This window comes from Neomonachus schauinslandi, chromosome 10, assembly GCF_002201575.2.
Source record: "Neomonachus schauinslandi chromosome 10, ASM220157v2, whole genome shotgun sequence".
NCBI classification, from domain to species: Eukaryota; Metazoa; Chordata; class Mammalia; order Carnivora; family Phocidae; genus Neomonachus; species Neomonachus schauinslandi.
The window spans coordinates 23,647,775-23,671,641 of NC_058412.1; the positions used below are offsets into that span (position 1 = coordinate 23,647,775).

The 23,867-nt window shown below is 45.6% G+C and overlaps 1 protein-coding gene across 1 annotated transcript in view; it reads right to left on the bottom strand.

The window, feature by feature from the left end:
* Positions 1-23,867, bottom strand: part of ALK (ALK receptor tyrosine kinase) — a 697,757-nt gene that overhangs the window by 479,080 nt on the left and 194,810 nt on the right. Inside the window, exon 3 of the mRNA XM_044918826.1 lies at positions 9,400-9,564. Within this exon, the coding sequence (XP_044774761.1) occupies positions 9,400-9,564 (165 nt within the window). The remainder of the gene's footprint in view (positions 1-9,399; positions 9,565-23,867) is intronic.

Here is a 23,867-nt window from a genome sequence, read left to right on the forward strand (position 1 = left end):
ATCATGGATGCAAAAGCACTTTGCAGACTGTAGCTCTTGCCAACTGCATCTGGGACAGAGCCAAGGGCCAGTCCCTGAGCTGTCAGCAGCTCACCACGGGCCCTGCAGCGGGGGCTTCACTGCCTCCTCCAGCCACCGCATACAGGATCGTCGCAAACAGTGTCCTGGGAAACATCACAGCTTCCTGCCATGGGCGAGCTAGCCTCACCCCCGCTCCCTCCGTTTCGAAGAAAAACCGAGCCTCTCCAGGCTCCTGCCTCAGGGGGCTTCAGTCCTTCTTACTCAGAGGAGCCGGGCTCGTAGAACTTCTGCCACTTTTAGCTGCCACTTCCAGCCTCACCTCCTGCTACTGCTATTTCTGTTCCGTTTTCAGTGCACAGCAATGTCTGCTCTGTTCCCAGTGGAGCGGGGCGGCTTACAGGCTGCCCTCCCGGCGATAACTCATCACACAACTTCTACAGTAACCAGAAGGAAGTGTGTCTCTAAGGCCCAGTCAGAGCTCTGAGCCCTGCCCTTCCTAGAATCGTACCCCAAGACCATCACTTTTCCTCCAAACTTGGTTAAGACCAGCTAGGTTAGTTTCTTATTGCTGCTGTAATAAATTACCAGAAACTTAGTGGCTTGAGATAATACACATTTATTATCCTACAGTTCTGGAGGTCAGAAGTCTAACATGGGTTTGGTGAGCTGCCTTCCTTCTAGGTGAGATTCAAGGGAGGATGATGCAGTTTCTTGCTTTTTCTGGCTTCTAGAAGCTGTTTGCGTTCCGTCTCTCTTAGCCTCTTCCTCCACCTTCAGTGCCAGTCACGGCTGGGCTGCCTTCTTACATAGACTTATGCCCCCCCCCTTGATTTGAGATGTCCCCCCGATTTAGATTTTAATCTGCAGGACCCTGCATTCAGTAGGGGCTTACCAATTGTTGGCTTAAGAAATGAAGAAATACATGATTCAAAAAATTAATAAAATTGAAAAACTGATACACATTAGCACATAGTGATCTTCAAATCTCTGTCTCTCTCTGGCCTCTGCTTCCACCATCACATCTGCTCTGATTCTGGCCCTCTTGCCTCCCTTTTTCAAATATAAAGACCCTGTGATTCCATTAGGCCCACACATATAATCCAGAATAATCTCATCTGCAAAGTCCCTTTTGCCCTCTAAGGTAACATATTCACAGGTTCCGGAATTAGGACTTCTTTGGGTGGTCATAATTTTATCTGTCATACTAGCCCTAAGTTCTCCAATGCTGTGAATATGCCTCAGGATCACCAGCCTCAAGGAGCTAACCTGACAAATTCATCTATGCTAATGGATACAGGAGCCTCTCTTTCTTCCCTCCACGGTGCCACACAAGTTTCTAGAATCAATGCTCCCATCTTGATGCCCTGGTCCAAAGAATGCCTTGAGCCACGGAGCTGTATAGCTTCCAGAGGCCGTGGCTAAATTTGGGGGGATGGGTACATCTCCTGTGGCTGGTGGGGATATCTGTGGCTCACAGATTTGTACCAGGTGTATGGCCATCATCTGCAGTGGATATGCTTACCCTCAGTCTCATATCAGAGCAAGAAGAACCTTAGTGACAGTTCAGTCCAAGACCTTTATCTTACAGATTAGGGCCTAGAGATAAAGGGACATCCTTTATAGCAGATTTGGGATGGAGAGCCCTTCTCCCTCCAACGCCTGTCCTTCTTTCTTACTCCACATGCCCTGTGGGCAGGGTTATGAAGCTTAGGTAAGGAGGGGCAGAATCTTCACCAGACAACCATAATCCATTCCTTCCCAGTGAAGGCTTCTCTTAGAAGGCAGAGGTAATACCATGGGAGAGGCCTGTCTTGACAGAGAGGACTTCACAGACCCCCTGCAAGTATTCTGGCTCATTAAGGCAAGTCCCTCTGGAATTCAAGTGCTGCCAGCTTGGCACCAGGATCTCATTAAAATGAAAGACTCACAAGTCACAGCTTGTTGAAGGGTTTGCTCAAGGGTCCGGATTCAAGGCCCAGTGACTTCATTGCTCAGGAGATGAGGGACACATTTCTGCAAGCAGCACCAGAGAGCTCACGTGGCCTCTCATGATGAGTTCCAGAAAAGGGGCAGGGATAAGAGGCTACCAATCCCCCAGCAACCTTACTATGATGAGAAGCTGGCTCAAATGAAAGGCAGGACCATCCAGAAATCTTCTGCAAAAATTCAATTGAAATAGAGCATGCCACTCCTGCTTATAATACTGCACTTGGTCGCTGGGTACATTCTTGAACCTGATGCGCATTTGGTTCCCACAGTTAGCCTTGCCCACCCTTCAAGGACAAGTCAAGCGAGGGTGGTGATGAGGGGGTGCTCTGGATTTTGGGGCCAATGTGAATGTACGCCCCCCAAGCAGGCAGAAAAGCAACCTGCTTGTCCATCTACTTGTCTATCCCACCATAGTCAGCAGGGCTGGCTTTTTTGGTGGTGGTTGTGCCAGAAAATAGTTAACATGCTTTTTTTTCTTACCCCCCCCCAAAAAAATCTAAAATAATTCAATAGAACATAGCCTCAAATGAGAATGTTTGTATTAAAAATATAATAGTATGTTTTATCTTATTATAAAAGCAAAGTATGCTCATGGACTCAAGTTTGGAAAAATACCAAAGCACACAGAAAAAAATATAAATCACTGATAATTCAGTCTTCTAGAAATAACTTCTACACTGTGTTGGTATATATAGACTTTTCTCCTTATATACATAACTTTGTTTCTCTTTTACGGAATAAGATATATCAAACAAGTTGTTTAACCTGGTTTTAATGGGCCTTGAATACTTTCCCATCTTATTAAACATTTTTACATAGCATCAATGGAATGGCAGCATAATATTTAGGTGTACTATATTTTATTTAACCAATTCCTTATTGTTTGAGTATTTAAGTGATTTCTAGTTTTTCACCATCATAAACACCACCAAGACAGCTTTTTAGATAAACCAGTAGGAAAAATTTGGTTGTGACCCTGTTCCTTAAGTCTGTCAGGTGGTCTGTAGAGAAAGGTATCTTCTGAGTCTTGAGGGTTGAGTGTGTACTGTTAGTTGCACTCAACCCAGAAAGTGATTTCCTTCTTCTTTAAACCATGTAGAGTCTGAGAAAAGAGACTAAATGGTCTTTGAAACTTAAGAGGCAGAGAGACCACCAGAGCGAGACCCATCTAGCTTGAGTATATTGCATATATTGACTATATACATAGTAGGGGTTCATGCTCAGGAATATTTTACTGATGAGGCATAAAATAAAGTTTAGAGATCATTGCCTTAAAACAGTAACTTCATAGTGGAGCAAGCAGCATAGGAAGGGAGCTCTCGGGGGCTGGAGCCCAAGAACACTTGGCATCAACAGTCCCCCTTTGATCATCCCGTTTGAACGAAATGAAAAGAAAAAAAGATCGTTCTGTCCCAGAGGATGTGTGTGTGTGTGTGTGTGTGTGTGCATGTGCATCTGTCATTCCCACCGTATTTTTCTTCTGTCCCAGTTTGCCTTTCTCTCCTAACCGCCCTCTCAGCATCAACACCCGAAAACCAGAAGTCTTCGCTAAAGGCTGCTTATACAAAAGGAGGTGAGCAATTACTGACTCTGCCATGAACCAGATCACCTTAAAGGTGACCACTAAACCCTGTGGGCAGGAAGCAGCTGACCTTAAGCATGCATTAGCTCATCTCACCTCTGCAACAGCGCGGGCCGCGGGCCGGGGACCAGAGGGTGCTTCCAGGGTGTGCTGTCAATGATGTCCCAGCCCCGCAGCTCCTCCCAACTCGATCTCACTGACAGCCTATCCTGTCATCTCCGCCCTGTCCTCACCTATGGACCTTGCTCTCGGAAAGAGCCGTAAACCCACTCATGTGTAGGTATCCACCACCAAAGAGGCTAATTTATGAGGTCCCGCTTGGTCAGCCAATAAAGCCCGAGCAGAAATGGGTGGCTAACGATGAGTTTCACTGGGTGAAGGAGGAAGTGCTAGGCAGACTTTCATCACTCCAGTTACCTGTCAACACGACAAAGGGTTAAGGGCAGAGCAGGAGACTTACAGCCAGCTCAGTCCACCAGCTGCAGCCCCCAGTGACTGCAGGTACAAAGGGCAATGTATCCCGAGACGGAGGGCCCATCAAGTTTACACCTGCAGCTCAAAATGTGGCCCAGTTTCCAGGGATGCAGTCAATCTGCGAACTGTTCAGAGACTCTTTTAAGGATGTTGCAAACCCTTGAGGCAGGGGAAGGAATTAAAGGAAAGAGGAGAAATGCTGGCATTAATCTGGGCTCCTCTAAAATCACCTAACCTGATTTCCAGAAGGATCTAAGAACCCACAAGTACACAGGGAGAGACACACAGGATCCACAGGCCAATCCACACACACGGGAAGAAAAATCAATGTGTAGTAGGTTGAATCCGGTCCCCAAAAGATACATACAAGTCCTAATCCCTGGTGCTTGTGAAAGTGATCTTATTTGGAAACAAGGTCTTTGCAAATGTAATTAAGGATCTTGAGATCATGCTGCATTTAAGGTGGGCCCCAAATCCAGTGACATGTGTCCCTATAGGAGACAGATCTGAGACTCAAGGAGAATGCCATGTGGAGTTGAAGCCAGGGATTGGACTGATGCATCTACAAGCAAAGGAGCACTGAGATACCAGCAGCCACCAGAAGCGAGGCAACCAGGCATGGGATGTATAGTCCTACAGAGTCTCCAGAATGTACCAACCCTGATCACACCTTGATTTCAGAATGCTAGCTTCTGGAACTGGGATAAAAATCAATTTATGTTATTTTAAGCCACCCAGTGTGTGCTTATTTGTTAGAGCAGCTACAAAAAACTAATGCACAAGGGTACAACAGAAGTGGACCGAAAGGCTGAATGGACCCCACTTTGTAATACCCTTGTCGTCATAGCCGCATCATTAGCCATTCCAGAACTCTAGGACAGTGCTTCTCAGCCTTTTGAAAACCAAGCCTTCTTCTTCTTCTTCTTCTTTTTTTTTTTTTTTTTTTTTTGTGCCAGTATAGTTAACATACAGCGTTCCATTAGTTTCAGGTGTACTATATAGTGATTCAGCACTGCCACAGCAGACCCCATGCTCAGCACAGCAAGTGTCCTCCTTCACCCCCATCACCTGTTTCACCCATCGCCCCACCCACCTCCCCTCTAGCAACCATCAGTTTGTTCTCTATAGTTAAGAGTCTGTTTCTTGGTTTCTCTCTCTCTCTCTTTTTTTCTTAAATTCCACATATGAGTAAAATCATATGGCTAGAGAGTATAATGCTAAGCCAAATAAGTCGGTTAGAGAAAGACAAAAACTGAACCAAACAAAGATTTGAGAATCAGTTCTCTGGAAGAGAGTTGAGCTGATACAGGAAGGGGGTCAGCCTCTCCCAGCTGACTCTCCTCCCATTCTTCCTGGGTATGCATATGACTGGGGGGTTGTGGAGGGGCTTGGGGGTGAAGCTGCTAATCTGTTTTCCATTTGAAAGCTAGGGTTCATGCTGGAGACTAAGATCTTGTCTTGCTGGAAAAGAAAAACATGACCACATACCAAAAGACCGACCGGAAGAAGCAGATGTCAAACATGCCCCTGGCACTTCTTAAAAAGTCATAGAATGCCTCAACCTGATGATTCCTCAAGATTTTATTAATTTATAATATTGTGTTCCATCAAGATCATCACTTTTTATTATCTTGCTGCTCTGAATTGTATCTTCCTTATTATTCTCAGTTACAGGGGCTATAAATTAAAATCATTCAGAATTTATACTCTTACAGTTCATTATCTATGATTGGTATTATCTCACTGCCTTTTTCTGGTCTTTCTATATCCCCTGACAAGAAATATTGCAGTGGAGTCTAAATACCATCCAACCAATAAATGTTGAGCTTTAAGAAATCCCTACTGATTACACTACCCTAAAGGGCACCCCATCACTCCTTATCTCCACCACCAGCATCCTTTCTGCCAAAATGACAGAGAAAGTGAGATTCCAAAGAGTTGGCCATTAGGACTGAGATGTAGGCCCTTGCTCTGGCGCAGTGCAAATTGGGCATGTCATTTTCTCTCCCTTCACCTTCACCTCTTTCCCTGACAGTCAAGAAACACTAAAATACATCAGCTTGCTTCATGAGGAGCAACTCTACTTCAGATAGTGATATAATTAGTTGAAGCAAAAAGCAATGAGCGGCCCATTACTAGAGGTTCTGAGCACCTATCAGTGACATTCTAGAAGTGTCCCTAGGAAGGCTGGGAGGCTACTCCCTTGTTTCTGGGACCGATATGAGTATAGGTCCCTCCACTCGACCCCAGGAAAAATCAACACCAGTTTCTGACAGTGGTGAGATTCTCTCAAGTTGTATTTGGATGTGTTTGTTCATTGAAGAACCTGATGAGGTGGACTGGTGTATGGGCAGTGGTTTGGTCATGGCTGTGCACATCATCATTCTTAGTGATGCATGCTACCATGCTAGGAAGAGTGTTTTTCAGACACACGGAAGCTGGCAGTACTCACTAAAATATGACTATTCCAATCCTGACTGATTTAATAATGGGAAAAGGTCTGTATTCAGTGTGGGTACTGGCCCTTGGGACGCAGCTATAAAAACTAAAGGCACTGATATATTTCCACATTTGGGAACATTGAGGAATGAGTGCTTATTTTTTAATTCTCTCCTGTTCTTCTTCTTTTTGTTTTTCTCCTAGTACTTGGGGTATCATGCAGATGCCAGAGATCACAAGACAGCAGATCAAGGAGGAGAAACAGGTCAGAGAGTGGCAATGTGCAATCTTTTGGAGCTCTTCTAAAAATTGCTTAAAAACTTAAAAAGCACCAACTTTCAAATGTACTGAGTCTGACTCCTACAAAGTCTGAGAACAACTGCTACTTGTCCCTCTCTCCTGATCTCACTGAGACGTGCTCACAATTCAATAGTCATCAAATAAAAAACCTACAAGGACCAAAAGTGCAGGTCTTGCCAGGACCGCTTCTAGAGGCTGGGGAGGAGGCTCTAGAGCCATCCCTAGGGACGGGTGAATGGGAGTAAGTCTGAAAGGGGGTCTGCATCAAGAGTATAACAAACCTAGCTCTGCCTCAGAATCACCTGAGAAGCTTCTACAAACATTAAAAAAAAAAAAAAAAAAAAAAGGAGGGAGCGAGAGAGTCTCATGGAAATTAAAGCTCTGAAGAAATACTGGATTGCATCCACCAGCTGGACAAAAATGACCAAGTCTGACAATATCAGGGACAGGTGAGGATGTAAAGTCCTGGGGAGGAATACTGACACCTCACTAGTGGGGGTATAATTTGGAACCACCACTTGGGAAAATAGGTCGGCACTATCTATCGAAATGGAAGCTGCACCCCATGTCCCAGCGATTCCACTCCTCCTCTCTGCTTTAGGGAAACTCTTGGGCACGCACATGTGCCAAGAGGCGTGTGCAAAAATGCTTACAGGAGTGCTGCTGGTAATAGCAAAACCATAGAAACAACCCAAATGTCTAAGGACAGTAGAAGAGATAAATTGTGGTACTTCCATGCAGTGATTGAAAACCAAAAGAACCAGGGCTATGAGCATCAAAATGGACAAATCACAAAACAGCAACATTATCTCATTTATGTAACAGGTTACAAACCTAATCGATACGTTGTTTGGGGCTACATGCATAAGTGGTAGGCCATAAGGAAAAGCAAATGAACAATGAACGCAAAATAGGATAGTGGTTACCTCTGAGGGAAGGGAGAGATTCTGGCTCTAGAAGGGTGACAGAAGAGGCTGTAAATGGACTGACAACATTCAAATTCTTACGCTTGGTGCTGAGAGCACAGTGTTGATTTCACTGTGATCATCAATCCATGCACACATGTTCTACTTTGTTGCACATGCTAGATTTTATAATAAAATTTAAAAATATACAGATTTCCAGGGTTCATCTCAGATCCTTCAAATCAGAATCACAGACTGTGGGGTCTAGGCACTACTTTGTATAAGCTCTCCGAAGATTCAGATGCACTACAGGGTTAAGAGCCACTCACCTACACAACACCATGACCCCTACCCTGGGCAATATGCATCAATAACCAGGTGAAAGCAGCTTAAAATATAAATCAAGGTCAAGCAATTTGAAAAGAGTCATAAAAACAGAAAAAAAGGTCAGCCTGGGAGAGTGTGTAGAAAGGAAAAGCGTCTCCCAGTTCAGGGTTTGAGGCTGCTATAGCAGCCTGAGGGCATCAGCTATTTCCGTGCCACTTCCAAACTCCCCCAGAACTTAATTGAGCTCTGTCCCCATTAGGTTCACAGTAGCATGAGCCTGAGATCATTGCCCCTTAGACCCGGGCCCAGGGTAGGCTCTCACAGTAGCTTTAGCTGCAAAGACAGAAACACGATGTGGTAGAAAGTGTCCTTGTCTAGCACTCATCACCGGACATCCAGACCTGGACCAGCATGGACCAGCTGTGTGATCTTTAGCAAGTCGCTTCCCCTTTCTGAGCCCCTGCCTTCTCATCTGGCCTGCCTCTCACAACATTGGAATCAAATGAGACAGTGTAGGTGGAAGGGCTTTGCAAAATGAAAGTATGACTCTGAATGTTCTGTAAGTCCATCACCGCACCAGTGGTTATTTCTTACTATGAATCAGAAACATAGGCTGTTGATTCTGGATAAGTAGTTTCCTGGGTCCAAGGAATGTGGAGCTCTAAGATTTGCCAAAGTGAGACCTGAAGGCAGGACTAGGGCTTAGTGTCTCCACTTCCATCTCTAAAAACTCAGCAAATACTTAACAAGTACCCACAACTTACCCCGTCCTACCTTCTCCCATCCCTAATAATTCAGAAAGGGATGTTCATTAATAGCTCAGAACTACTGGAAGCAACTTGCAAAGCTACAACACAGCCCAAATATTCATTAATGGCTTTGAAATTAACATTTAACACAGTTACACCATACCTTCCGAATTAGAAATGCCAGATGTAGCAAGTAAAAAGGGAGGACCCTCAATTACATTTGAATTTTTTAATATAATTAGAAATTGGAACAATTTTTAAAGTGTAAGTATGCCCCAACGATTGCATGAGATATACTAAGAAACCATTCATTGTTCACCAGAAACTCAAATTTAACTGGGTGTCCTGGCAACTCTATTCCTCACAAACAGATCAGCACTTTCTCCTACATCTGTGTGAAAAAGAGTTATAAAACCCTATTTCCTTCTCTTGGTGAGAGAGTAAAAGGCCAGCTTGATCCTTGAATCCTATGGATGGCACAGGTATTAGAAGCAGGTTTCAAAGGAAACAGGTGAGAGCAGAGCCAGGGAAGCCTCAAACCTGCTAACAGAAATGGGCATCCAAGCCCCATCCTGGCCCGGCTGGGACACTCTGCGGCGGCCCCTACACTTACCTCGGGGCATCTCCTTGGAGTGCTCTGTCTCGGGCCCGTCCAACAGGTCCATCTGGGAGGCCTCCTCAGAAGGGACGCGGCGCCAGGACCAGCTCTGGTTGCCAAGGTCATGAAGGGGCGGGGAGTACTCCAGCTCGCAGGGGAAGTCGAAGCTGCACTCCAGACCTGCAAGGACAGCCAGTGGTCAGTAGGGCAAACTGTCTCCCCAAGGAGACCTTCCAGCCCCACCACCCCTCCGCTCCAGGAGGGAGGCCTTTATCTCATCCACAGCCCTCACTCTATCTGGGGCATCCGGCGGTCAGGTTCACAGCTGGCTCAGCTCCATATGGCTTAAAAGGGTACCGAGAGAGAGAGGGGAAAAAAAAAAAAAGGAGTTCCTTGTATAATTCAGGTTAAGGGAGGTATCTTCAGAGAAGGCAGGTGAAAAAAGAGCTAACAGGTGGGTCTTGGAGAAGCTCTGCATCGTGGAATGTTGCCTGGTGATATGAAAGGGTCTGAGGCCACATGGCTGGATGTTGGCTTTGCAACCAGATAGGTCTGCCTCTAAGTCTGGGTTGAGAAAAATCAGCCTGTGTGGCCCCAAATTTCCTCACCTGTATATTGGGGATGATAACACCTACCTCTAGAGATCGCTGTACGAGCTAGCAGGATAATGTGCTCTGTGTACATGAGCCTGTCTACAGTAGATGCTCAGGAAAAATCCTGGAGAGGTTCTGCCCTACCTGAGAAGAGAAGGCCAAAGGGAACTCAGGCCTTACTCCCAGCCCTGGCTGCCAGCCAACCATCTATACTTCGGCCCCCTCCACACAAGATGGCCAAGGGTAGGACAGCTAGTCCGGGCTTATTGTCTCTTGGGGAAGGGCGGGCAAGGTTACTGGGTAAAGGGGGGCGAGGGGGCAGGAGGAGGCTGTGCCCTGGGACTTTTTATGACCTTTGACTCAGGCTACTTGTGTCCAAACCATTCCATGTTTGCCCTAATTTTAAGATACCCTCACCTTCTCCTTCCCCTTCCTCAGTGTGCATTACCCAAAGTGGCTGAAGTGCTTTATACCCTGTAGGGGCCCAAAGCTCACTGATGGGTAAGTGAAATGTGTGCCAAAGTGCAAGTTATTCATCTACATTTTACTTCATTTTTTCCCTCAGCCATGGGGATGTGAAGAAAAGGAGAATGTGATATGAAGGACAGACCACTGGACTAGCAGATGGGGACTTTGGTTGGTGTCCAGGCTCACACAGTCTCTTCTCACATGTGGCACTTGGTGCCCTCAGCTGCGGAACAGGGGTATAGACCAGGTGACGGGGAAAATAAATGCCCAGTGAGGCCTGGGTTCCAACTCCAGCTCTACCACCGATGTGCTGGTTCCCTTGAACAAGACACTTAACCTCTCTGGGCCTCAAGTTCCTCAATTACAAAATGAGACCTAGACTAGATGTTTTCTAAAGCTCCTTCCTGATTTGACTTCTTAAAGATTCCTAAGTCCTTGTTCTCAGAAGGGTTACAGTGAATTTGATAAATCAGTCTGCAGGGTGGTGCTACTGGGTGCTAACTCCCAATTATCATTTTGCATTTTAACAGCTGCTTCTGGGGCTATTGCTACCTTGACCTCCAAGATGAGCCTGCTGTTTAGAATTTCTGAAGACAGAGGAAAAGTGGGGTCAATTCTAGTGCAGGCAGCCAGTCGTCACTGGGTGGTCCCTTAGTCACACACATAGTCAGCTAAGCCCTGCCCCAGAGTGGGAGTAAAATAATTCCCATTGACACTAGCCAAACTCAGTTTAGGTGGTGGTGGTGGGGAGTGAATCCTTCAATTACACTTCTATTAAGTATCTTTCTGCTTCTCAGCCTGTAGAGGCTTATGTACCAGCTGCTTTCCACGAGCCGCCATCTTTCTGGTCCTAAGGTTAATACCACTTGCCCTTTCACAATGCAGACAATTCACCTTTCTAATGGCAAGCTGAAATGAGCAGAGCTAGCCCTGTTTGAGTTGACGTGCCACTTGCTGCCTACATATTTTATCAGCTTTGAAGACTTTCTACCTTCCCCTGGGGGCTGAGCTGCTGCTGTATCCATGAATTGTAGGCTGCCTTACTCTTCAAGACTAAGTACTTGCCAGCCACCTGGTTTTGACTGCAGAATGCAAGGAGAAAACTGATCCAGCATTTTGTACTTTGTAGCACAACAATTATAATGAAAAGTGTAGCCACTAACCTTGGCTCTTCTGAAGAGGGTCAAAAGGATCCATCCATATTAGCTAATGATCAAGTCAAAAGATTGGAGAGAAAGGTATTGGTTGTCCCCATTCCACACCGACAAAGGTGACTTTCCCAAAGCTTCCACGTCTATGGCCCATCCTCTATCTTGATTTTTCTCCTCCAATTAAAGTCATCCTATCTCTATCTGGGACAGAGGTGTGGCATGCAAGGTCAGACACTGTCTGGCGCATATTAGATGAATAGACCACAGAAACCCAGCATCAAGCATCATCCATCCTGGGATCTTTGACTCTGAACAGTTGGAGAACTGGCCGTGTTTGGACCAAACCCTGCCTAGTGACATAAGCTAGACACGTGCTCCAATTATCAAACAGGTTCATTTTGAAACTCTGGCTCTGAGGCAGCCTCCCTTTAGCTGTCAAAGCCACACTCTTTGGTTTTAAATAGAAAGGAAGTTAACATTACTGTTCATTGTGGGTGAAACTGAATTGGGCTTTCCTATATTCCAAATTAATTTCCCATAATTAATTTCCTGCACTAGCCCTAGTCCTTTCAAGAAATAACACCTGGGACTCGTCATCTGTAAAACCACCAGGTTAAGGATCATGTTCCTCAGGGCGTGTTCTGAAGTTGGAGACCTAGGATGCTTCTTGCATCTTTCTCCTTAACCGTCCTCTACCCAGGCCTTGTAGGATAAGGACTACCGAATCTGTTTTACAGACAGGACTCAGAGGGATCCAGGGTGTCAGTGAAGGGGTCAGCTTTAAGCAATCCAACAGCAGAGCCAGGTCCACACCCAAGGGAAGGCGTGGGGAATTATATTCACTGAGTCCCAGCTGTCTCCAGAGACTGCGAGGTGTTCTTCTTGCGTCACTACATTTAATCTACAGAAACACACCGAAAAGTAGATGATGGATTCTCTCTACAGATGAAAAAATAGAGGCTCAGAAAGTTTACTCTACTTGCCCAAAGATCAAAGGATCAGCCTAAGGCAGAACCAGAATGTGACCCAAAGCTGGATAATGATGAAGATCCAGGCATTTTTCATCACACCTCCACAGTTTCAAAATCTCAATCCAGGGCCAACCGACTAAATTAAATAATATATAAGACGCCTGTGAAGTGTTATATTTTAGTTATTATTAGACCCAAAGTCTGCAGCCTCTTCATATCTGCAACAGCTTGTCCTCTACCCTAAGGCAACAGATCTAGATTTCCTCTCTGTCAGGCCTATTTGGCAAAGTGACCATGACCTTCAAAAAAATCCAGAGATCTCAACCTTATTTTACCTATCAGGACCCAGGAGAATCTAACCACTGAAAAACAGCAATGAGAAAAAGACATACTTTCCAGAACCTGCTGATCACATAGTGGAATGAGCAATGAAAAACAATGAGGAAAAACAGCAATGAGAAAGACGTACTTTCCAGAACCTGCTGGTCACATAGTGGAATGAGCAATGAAAAACAATGAGGAAAAACATTAATGAGAAAAAGACATACTTTCCAGAACCTGATCATTGCTACTCACTTTCTAGTTACTTGAATCATGAAAGAAGGTTAAGGTAATGGAATCTTCTGTAAACAGTTTTCCTGCTGAGAAGGGATATCAAGAGCTGTGGAGGTAGAGCAGTGAGGATGGTTCCAGGCTTGGTCCTGCACGTAGCAGCTGAGAGACCCCAGCAAGTCTGCTCGCCTCTCCATGCCTAGTTTTATGCATTTGAAGAAAATGAAAGAAATATATCTTCTATTCTGCCCTCCGGCTCTGAAGGTCGGTGATTCTACAGGGCAAATGCAATCAAACCTACAGACCATCAGTCATTTTCATTCTGCCTACCTCTGAATGGGGGTTTGTTGTCACCCCCAGAAGCAGATTCCCCATGAAGTGAGACGAAAGTGCATCACACTCAATGGGGACTCAGTTTACCTCAAGATCCTCAAAGAATTAAGAAGAAAAGCTCAGGTAAGACTCTTCCTGGATGAGTAACTGTGAATGTATGTGTGTGTTCATGAATTTTTATCAGTTTGTACCTATATTCTGAAACCTTCCAGGGTATGAGTCACATTTCAAAAACTGAATTCATTAACAGTTAGCTTTAAGGCACTGTTCTAGTCTAAAAGGCAGCCATTCAGAAGAAGGTTACAGAAACAGATCAGAAAACCCTGTGGTGGCCCTGCCCGGAGGGATGCCCAGTTCCCTTATCAAATGCCCTTGGCTGCAGAGGAGTTGGCCATGACCACACACTGAGTCTGAGGGGGGACATCTAGCCTCTAGGAATGTGTGAGACCACCCAAGCAGTCATGCTAAGGCCGGCGCCAAGGAAGCTACCTTGGCTAATCAGCAGAGATGGGGGTCTTCCCAGGCTGAGCTGCATGGAGGAGATGCCATGAAAGTTCCAGGCACCATCTACAACGCCACATAAAGGTGATAGGGAGACATGACATCCTTTGGACACTCAGGTCTTCCCTGGGGTAGGCTTAGAAAATCCAACAGTCCTCCTTTGTAGACTGATCCAGACTCACCTCAGGCTCCAAAAAGCTCCTTTGGATCAAGGCCTTTTGTGCCTCCTTGACCCTGACCCTGGAAACCCAGAGATCTCCCACTAGTTTCCTCGGTCACCTCGAGTCAGTTTCAAGTGAGGGGACCAGCAGCCTCTAGTTCTTTAGACTTTCTTTCCAAGGCTGGCTGGTGTCCAGGATCCTTACGAGCCGCTGTCCTGGGGCAGATCCACAGGAACCCACTGGCTGATGTCTCTCAGTGTCAGCCCACCATGAGGTTTAGAAACAAACATTGCAGAGTGAAGAGCAGAGTCATAAAAAAGAGAAGAACGCCATGTTTATCAATCCTATGATACTTCACCCTTCTTTCCTTTTTTCTCTTATCATGAGTGTTTCAGAAATAAGCCTGGGGTCAGATGACTTATGTTCTTGGCTGTGGTAGCACTGGGTATGCGTTTATAGAGGATCCCTGAGGGGAGGACCTCCGTGAAGGCCCATGGGAAGTATTTTCATAATTTACAATATTTACTGAGGGCTTGCTGTGCTCAGACACAGTTTGTCAGGCCCCTTACATCGTTATCTTATTTGATTCCTATGAAGTAGGCAGGATTCTTACCCTCACTTAACAGATGAAGACCCTGGGCTTAGAGCAGTGAAGTTACAGCTAAGTTAGATATGAAGTGACTGAGTGGGCTTTCATTGACCTGCTTCCTTCCTGAGACCCTGAGACTTTGATGTCAGTATCTCACAAACAGGGAACTGTGGACTAAAAAGGCAGCAGAAATAGCTGCCCTCATTCAGAGCCATGGACACCAGTAAGGGTCAAGACCTGCAGTGAGGCAGGTCAGGAACTGGACCCGTGGCGAGACAAGCAGGGCCAAGAGCATCTGAGCTGCCCTTGAAGGAGCTGGAACTGGGATGCCCTGAGTGAGGACTGAGTCAGAGTTCATATCTCTAAGATCCAAGTCTTAACCCCCATAGGTGTGTTGACTCAGGAAGCCAAGGCTACACATGCAATAAGGACTGGGGTTCAAACTTCCCATCTAGGTTTCCTAACATCTTCTGGAATATTGGCTGTGTTTCTTGGTTAGGGCTAGGGGTCACAGTTGAGGGAGCTGAGGGTGGGATGGGCAAGGTTTCTATGGCCATCAGGGGCCCATGAGAGAGTTTACCCAACTGGATACTCAGCCATGGAATCTGCATCTAAAAACAAATCATCAGGTTGGCTGCTAGTTTAAAATATGGCAACATGACTGTGATTTTGTCTTGGGGGGTTATTTTCCTGTTTGACTGCCAGGATGCATGATGCCCTTGATGTTGGACCTAACATTCCTCACTTGTTGAATGGTGATCTCTGTGGTCCCACCCAGCCCTACAATCTTCTCCTATGTATTTATGCCCATAGGTCTTATTCATTAAGTGACCTTAATATCATCAGGATTGTTTCTCAGGGACAGAGCACAAGACCTGAGATTTGACTCCAGTTACACCACCTGCCAGATGTGCAGTACAGGGCACTCTCTCCCTCTCTCTAAGCATCAGCCATCTCAGTGATCAGACTATCTTCCCAGAACTGCTAGAAGGACTCAATGAAGTGATGCAGGTGCCTGCAATGGAGAAATTCCCAACACACATTAGCTGATTCAGAATTTGCACCGCCATGCCCTTTCTGAACACAGTTTCTTATTTACTATGAGAAATCGTATTTATGTGAGCCATTTTACCTGATGGCAGATGACCATTTCCTTGGTTTATGTTGTCCCATGTTAAGGTTGGCATGTCCACCGCTAGGTGATATTCACAGAGTTAAAAGCTATCAGGACTTGAAACGACATTTGAGGTCAACTGCTTCTCCCACTGGACAGGTGAAAAAACCAACACCGAGGCAAGGGAAAAGACTACCCGAGGGTCATGTGGCTGGTCCAAGGGTCCTTCCCGCACAGTGTGGAGGGCACTTCTCCTGGCTGTGGAGGCCTTTTCGAGTATCATCCTCTCTGGATAGCACCAGGCTCGGGCCAGGCTCAATGTCAGACTTACTGAATCACCAGCCCTCACTTCCTCAGGCGTGGCTTACTGGCATGTTTAAGCTGAGTCTAGACTGCTTCAAGGATGGCATAGACAGATGACGGAGGAGTCCTGATGAGCCTGGTTTGTGTATTCAACAAAGAACCACATGAAGTATCATGTACATGTGACAATTCTCTTACAAGTGGCCTTTAGACGTCATATAATAGAGCTTCATGTTTGAAGCTGCAGCTCATTATATAGAGCTCCAGAAACCAACATTCTCAAAATACTGGCAATCCTTAAGGATTGTACACAGCTCAAGGGAACTCCCTTGGCTGCCACCAATCCTGAGGCACATGGTGGAGTCCTCTCCTTTTCTCAAGGGATTCTCCAAACTTCTCAATCATTGACCTTCTGGGTGATGAGGGACCTCTGGGACCATCTGACACGAAGAAATTGAGGTCCAGAGCTAGTACAGATGAAAGTGGGTGGGTTGCAAAATTGGTAGTAAAATCTGGTTCCTAACTGTATGATATTTATTATTACTATTCTCAGCTATAACAACAACAAAAAAAACCCCAAAATAATACCTTCAACAATTAGGAAAATTTTCAAAATTTTAGACTGTGTTTTTCTGGAATAAGCTAGCAAAAACATACATGGCTAGGTTTCAAATATCTTCCAATGATTCGAAGGCTCAAATCTCTTCCAGTCAGGCTTTCTGGCTTCTCTCACCCTAGACGTACTCTCCTGCCAACAAGCTGTTTTTTTTTGTGTTTTTTTTTTTAAGATTTTATTTATTTATTTGACAGAGAGATAGAGAGAGAGTACAAGTAGGCAGAGAGGCAGGCAGAGGGAGAGGGAGAAGCAGGTTCTCTGCTGAGCAGGGAGCCCGATGCGGGGCTTGATCCCAGGACCCTGGGATCACGACCTGACCCGAAGGCAGACGCTTAACCAACTGAGCTACCCAGGCACCCCCAACAAGCTGCTTTTTGATGGTTGCTGGAAGCTCCCTGCCAGAGAGTAGGTCTGTGCATAGGCCAGAAGCTATGATAAGAGTAAAGGGCGGACAGGCAGGGGCCTAGGAGTCAAAGGGGAAGACCACTAGAGAATTCTTGGAAATTTCCAAGTTCTGGTCCCATCAGCCTTATACTTTCGGACAACTCATTTAACCACCTGAGTCTTGGTTTCCTTGTGTATGAACATGAGAGATTTATCACAATAATGATGCTGATAAACATAATAATACCTGCAGCAGTGATCAAATAAGGGAATGAGTGTGGGCATGCTTTCTTAACTAGGAAGGACTATACATGCATGTCTTTCCACCTTGGTCGCGCTGTGCCTTGGATTTACCACCAGGAGCCTCAGAATGAATTGGACCGCCTGGACCTTGGAGGACCCAGAGAGACAGTGACTGGAACAGGCATCTTTCTACCTTGCTCTCTTTGACATCAAAACCTCAGGGGGCACCAGGCTGTCTGGGGAATACTTCAGCGCCTAGATGCTGCATGGGATCAGGCTGCTCAAGGTGAAAGCTTGGCTCTGTCACTTTACTCACTGCATGCCTGGGGGCAAATTATTTACTCCCTCCGTGCCTCAATTCTTTCATCTGTCAAAGGGGGATTAGAGCAGGGGCCACCTAGGGGAATGTGAGGAGGATTAAATGCAGTATGCATATCAAGCTCCCAGCAAGGCTGTGAGTGGCACACAGTTTATTGTTAAACTTGGCAGTCATTGTTGCTGCTGCCCTTCATGTGGCCCCAGGGGTCAGCCATGGCAGAAGGGAACTGAACAGGTGCGTGCCCAGCACTGAAGGCAGGAAGCTTGGACTCTACCTAGCCTTGTGAACTCCTTATTCAGTCTTTGCTTTTCGACCCGCTGATCTAACATTCCTTTGGAAGTGAAGTCACACTAGGCCTTGAGTAAGAAGAGCTGCGATCTAGACCCTGGCTCTGTGCTGTGACTTCAGGCAAATCATTTAACCTCCCAAGGCCATGGTGTCCTCATCTGAAAAATGAAATGGTGGAATGAAATGATTCTCAGGACTCTTCAATCTCTACCATTTTAAGACCAATTTCCCTTCTTGGGCAGATGGCCAAAACAAGCTCTCTAACTTGGCTCTAGCAGCTGGTCAGCAGAACCCCAAGAGTCCTGACTTTCAGCTCAGGCTTGGATGATTAGGGGCTTCTCCCCCTTGCTGGGTTATCTCCTAAAGGGGCACTTAGCCCACCAGTTACCTCTGATATTAATCTTCCAGCTGCCACCAACATCTGGTCACTTACTTCATCATAAGACTAAGTACCAAACCTAACCCCGGCCTGCCCCCCGTCCACAACCACTACTCATTTGTCATGGGGCCCCAGAACTGAAATCATTCACTTCTTTCCCACCAGTTCACTCCCTAGAATGCATCTGGGAACCAATCACCCAATTCAAGACATCTGTTTAGTTCACTTATAATCAAGCTGCAGTAAAGAAGGGCCAAGTCTCCTTCAATCAATCAATTATATAAACACAGCCACAAAAGAGGCTCAAAGAGGGTGTGTGTGCAAACATGCCCAGGATGGTGGGAGATAGGCACAGAAAGCTTAATTCTCATTTCTCTTATCTGTGGCCAAAGCAATGTTGTGGATGGAAGAAGCGGGACTCGGTTCTTCATCCCAGAACAGAAAAGTGAAAATAATTAAAATCCCAGGCATTCTGAAGTTAACCAGCCCAGCCTCCTCATTTTACAGATGGGAAAACCAAGGCTCAGGAGGGTGATGTGACTTAGCCAAAGTAGCAGAACCGAGGGTCAAGAAGTAAGAGAGCTGAGATCAGAACCCAGATTGGACTTCCAGCCCAGTTCTTTGCCTGTGATCTCCAGGAAGCGTTCATGTAGAACATGGAGTCTCAGACCCCACAGAACATGGTGAAAACCTTAGTAGTTTGTCCACTGCTCAGTATGACATGCATACAAATGGGATCATCCCTAAAACTTGAAGGTTGGAGGAGAGCTCTGAGCAATGTGGTATCCATGATAACCAGAGGAGGCTGATGGTCATGGGGGCTCTCAACCTCAGAACATGCGAAGTGATCCTCTCCACTTACTCTTCTTATCTCTAATGGTGAGCATCTGCTGGGTGTTGGAGGTTACCGACCATGGGGTTCCTCCCTGATACCAATCTCAAAACAGACTGAAACCAGGCTGCTCTAGCATGGACCCTGTGCCCTTCAGGGACTCCCAGTCTTCTCGCACCTAACTCTCACAGCTGGCAGACATGTTGGAGACATGGCGGGGCCACGGGGAAACAAAACAAGAGAGACTTTCTGCCTGGGAGGACCAGAGGCTCACAGAGGAGGCGATTTTAGGAGAATGAGAAGATTCTGACATGGTACAGGTTTAAGCTAGAGAATGTGTGATGAACAGATGAAGGAGTAAGGTTATCCCAGGCAGGTGGGAAACTGGTAGTGCTTATTCTCGTGTAGTTGTGTGAATTTTGAAGCTGGGCTGCATAGGATTAAGTCCTAGCACAGATAGCGTCATGGTGAAACGTAAAGTGCTTTCAGGTTCCAGAGGGCAAAACTAGGGATTTAAAGAGTTTTCAGGAAAAACTTTCTAGCAAAGTAGAGCCAGGCCACCAAAATGCGGGCTACCCGCCTCGCACTGGAACAGGCCTCACTCCCCTTCAGAAGGTGTTAGTGAAGCACCTGCGTTCTGGCACGTGGAAATCTCTCCTCACAGTTGGTCCTTATAGCGATGCTGTCAATAGGAAACATGACCATTCCCATTTTTCAGATGACAGACAGAACCAGGGAGTGGTTTATGGGCTGAAGGTAGTGAAACACACAGGAACCAGAGCTGGAAGTGAATTCTGCCTCTCAGATCCCTTGAGCTTCTCCCCCACCGTTCTGTGCTTGGCTTTCAGTCGGAGGCTGGCAGATGGCTTGCCTGGATGTTACAGGGGACATTTAAATAGGCAACAAGGAGGTGAATATTCGGAAGACCTGTGGTTCCCAAACCTAGTCCTACTGTCCCTGGACCCCAGATCTTGTTTTTAAGATGCACTTCATGTGATGGTGAAGTAACTAGAGTGGGCCCAGCTGTGGGTCTTTCCACACCAGGATGGCATTGACCCTACACTGATGCAACACTTAGGACATCATGAACCCGCTGGATTGATGGAGACCCAAGGATTTAAAGTGATGGCATGGATAAAGTGATAGATAGGAGTGACATGTGAGGAAATGTTTTGCAGCCCACGTACTGAGAATATATGAACCATCACCCATGCATCTGCTATGGAGGGTTAGATGTGGGCTCCTCCAGGCAGACGACCTGGGTTTGAATTTCAGCTTTGCCACTAGCTCTGGGCAGATCACTGACCTCTCTGGGCCAAGTTTCCTCATCTTAAGATGAGGCTATTTGACCAGACCACTGTGGGCACCAACAGCTCACAATTTCTAACAAACCAAATTATTCTAGGCATCTACTCAAATGGACTGGGTAAAGTTCCATTAATCTGGGGTCTCTTCTGGCATAAATTTTTGCATCTGAGGTTGCTCTTAACAAAACATTTCATTTTAAAAGGATTTCCTCTCATTTTTCTCACCCTTGATCAGTCATTTTCCTGCATACGTTTTGGACACACGTCTTTCTGGGCTGGTTAGAATGCTCTGTATACAGTATCTCAGATGTCCCAAAGCTGTCAAAACAAAAATTTCCTCAGCTCACTCATGTCTGCTGAATATGCTTTTTTAGATTGAGTAGAGAAAAAATAAGCCTGCCCAAAGTAGTTAATGTCACAGCTTTTAATTCTAAACCAAAGTACGTCCAAACCAGAAACTGCTTTCCCCTTAGCCCTCTGTCTTTCCTGAAACCAATTACTATGACTTCAGGAATAAGAGGGCTGGTGAGAACCTCCCTACCCTTTACTAAAACAGAGATCCTCAGGGGCTCTGGGTTGGGAACTGAGAGACCTGAGTAAACTCCTAGTTTGCCCCTGGACTGTTAGACAAATGCTGCTATTTCATCTAGTGTATATTTATCAAGAATTCAACTGAGTACAAAACACTGGCTTAATCACTGGAAACGCAAAAGGGAACAAAATGTGGATTCCTTGACCTCTAAGAGCTTATAGTCTCAGAATCATGATGATTCAGGGCTGCAAATAACTAAGATAAGCCGCACTAAAAAGTGTGACATCAGAAATATAAAGTACTGCAGAAAGACATTATACAACTTTCCTTGGTGAGAAAATGAGGACAGCGTGAGGTCTACAACCTTGCAGGCTTTTCTAATTTGGGGTTAATGTAGTCACCAGCTGCTGGGAGGGAATGCTTACTATATGGTTTCCAAAAAGAAGCTCTACTAATCTAATAGACATACTATGTCTTTGCTAAAACTGGGAAGTCTTATTTCCCAAGCAAATCTTCCTATTAGGTTTGACAGATCATCAGACCCAGGGATACTGTACGCATATATAAAACAATCATGCAACAAGCATTTAAGAAGCACCTTTCAGATGGATGTTTGGGACTATCTTAGAACTATGATAAAAGTGAACTAGGGTAGAATCTCTACGAGGAGCAGGGGCAAAGAGCTTGGCAAATTGTAGATACTCACTGGATGAGTAAATATATGATAGACTGATCAACTGATAGATCAATAGATACACGGATAATAGATAAAAGTGACTTAGCATCTTTTTGTACATTTTTCTAAAAATTGTATTTTATTTAAATTTAATTAACATTATTAGTTGCAGAGGTACAGTTCAGGGATTCATCAGTTGTATATAACACCTAGTGCTCATTACCTCACATGCCCTCCTTAATGCCCATTACCCAGTTACCCCATTCCCCCACCCAACTCCCCTCTAGCAACCCTCAGTTTGTTTCCTATGATTATGAGTCTCTTATGGTTTGTCTCCTTCTTACTCATCTCCAGTTGGGTAAATTAGACTCATCCAAGATTGCTTTATCAGCTGACCTAGTTTACACCTGGGCTATAAAAAGGGATGAAATACAACCTAGGAAATTTACTTGGTTGAAAAGAAAATCAGGGAAGTTCCAGGTTTTGTGATGATGGACATCGTCCAATGGAGTTTCTTAGAGAATTTGGGATGTTCAAGAAATAACCATTTCCTGTACAAGTCAGAATCTTCTCAGATATCAAGTGGGGGATTATACCAACCCAATGTTATAAAAAACATTCCATCAATTTTCCTTAAAAAAAATTCCAAGGAGAAGGAGACATCAGTATAGTCTGGGTATCAGTGAAAGCTCCAATGTGGAGGCAGGGACTGAGCTGGGCCTTACAAGCTGGAGCAGGTAGGCTCTAGGGAGACAGGTCCAAGGGAAGGAAAAACAAAGCAGTTGGGGACAGAATGGAATGAGAAAGCAGGAAACAGGGGAGAGGAAGAACGCAAAACATAAGGATTATTTATGTAAGGGTGAGAAAAGCCTCTTAAAGTCCTTGTTCCACTTTATCTCTCAGGGGCTTCAACACTGTTGATTATTTCTGTATCTAAAATTCTTCACCACCTTGGCTTCTTTGACAATCCCACCTTCTGGTTCTCCTCCTATATTTCTTATTTCTCCATTTCTGTGTGTCATGCTTCTCTTCCTCTTACATGAAATATCAGGGATCTTCATCCTCCAATCACCAGCCTCAACCACAGCCTCTACGCTTATGAATTTCCATCTCACCTCTGTCCTCAAATCCAAGACCTAGATTTCCGACTCTCTACCTGTCACCTTCACCCCGATGTCCTGACAACATTCATATATAACTTGCTCGGCACAGCTCTCTCCATCTTCTCCCCTCTAGATGTCTTGGTCACCATCTCTCCTTGCCAACAGTTTCTCCTCCTCATTTCAGTTAACACAACGTTCATCTACTCAATTTCTAAAGATGGACTCTCCTGGATGGACAACCAAGTCATGCTCACCCTACAGCCTGAATCTCTCCCAGATTCCTGTCCTGCCATGCCTTTTCCAACCTATGCTTCACATGCAGGATCATGTCTAAATCCTGAGTACATCTGGAAGTAACTGTTTCTCCGGGCTCATCCCTGCCACTTCCTCCCAGATCCTCCACATCCTGTGTCACTGAGTTTGACCTGGTCCTGAATATGCCTTTACACATTCCTTCCCTCTGCCTGGAATGCCCTTCTCACTGGTCTCGGGATCCAAGGCCCAACTGAGCTGTCCCCCTCTTCAGAACACCTACTTCCTAAGTCCTCCACAGAACAGGCCATCCTTCCCTATGTTTCAGGGAGCTTTGAACGTGCCTCTGTTTCCACACCTGTCATACAGCAGGCATGCCTGTCTCTTCCTTAAGAGTTCTTAAGGGAAGGGGGTGTGCCCTATTTGTCTTTATCACTGCTATGCCTAGAGAAGAACCAGACATACAGTTGGTATTCAAAGAATATTTATACCCATTCTCCCATTCTCTGTGGTGTCAGAGACACACTAAGGGGTAAATGATGCAGGCAGGTAGGGATACAGAAACAACCCTCAGTGGGGAGGTCAAGATTAGACCGGGCATCAGGGAACCACCTGCCCAGGTAGAATTGCTGGGACCGTGTTAGCAGGAGAAAAAATATGGGGACAAGAGACCAGACAGGCCTGAGTGATCCTTTCCACATTTGTCTGTCTGTCTCTATCTCTGTGTGTCTCTGTCTCCATTCCCTCATCTGTCTCTTTCTTTTCCTTTTGTCAATGCCTTTCCCCATGTCTGTGACAATTGTTTTATTTATTTAT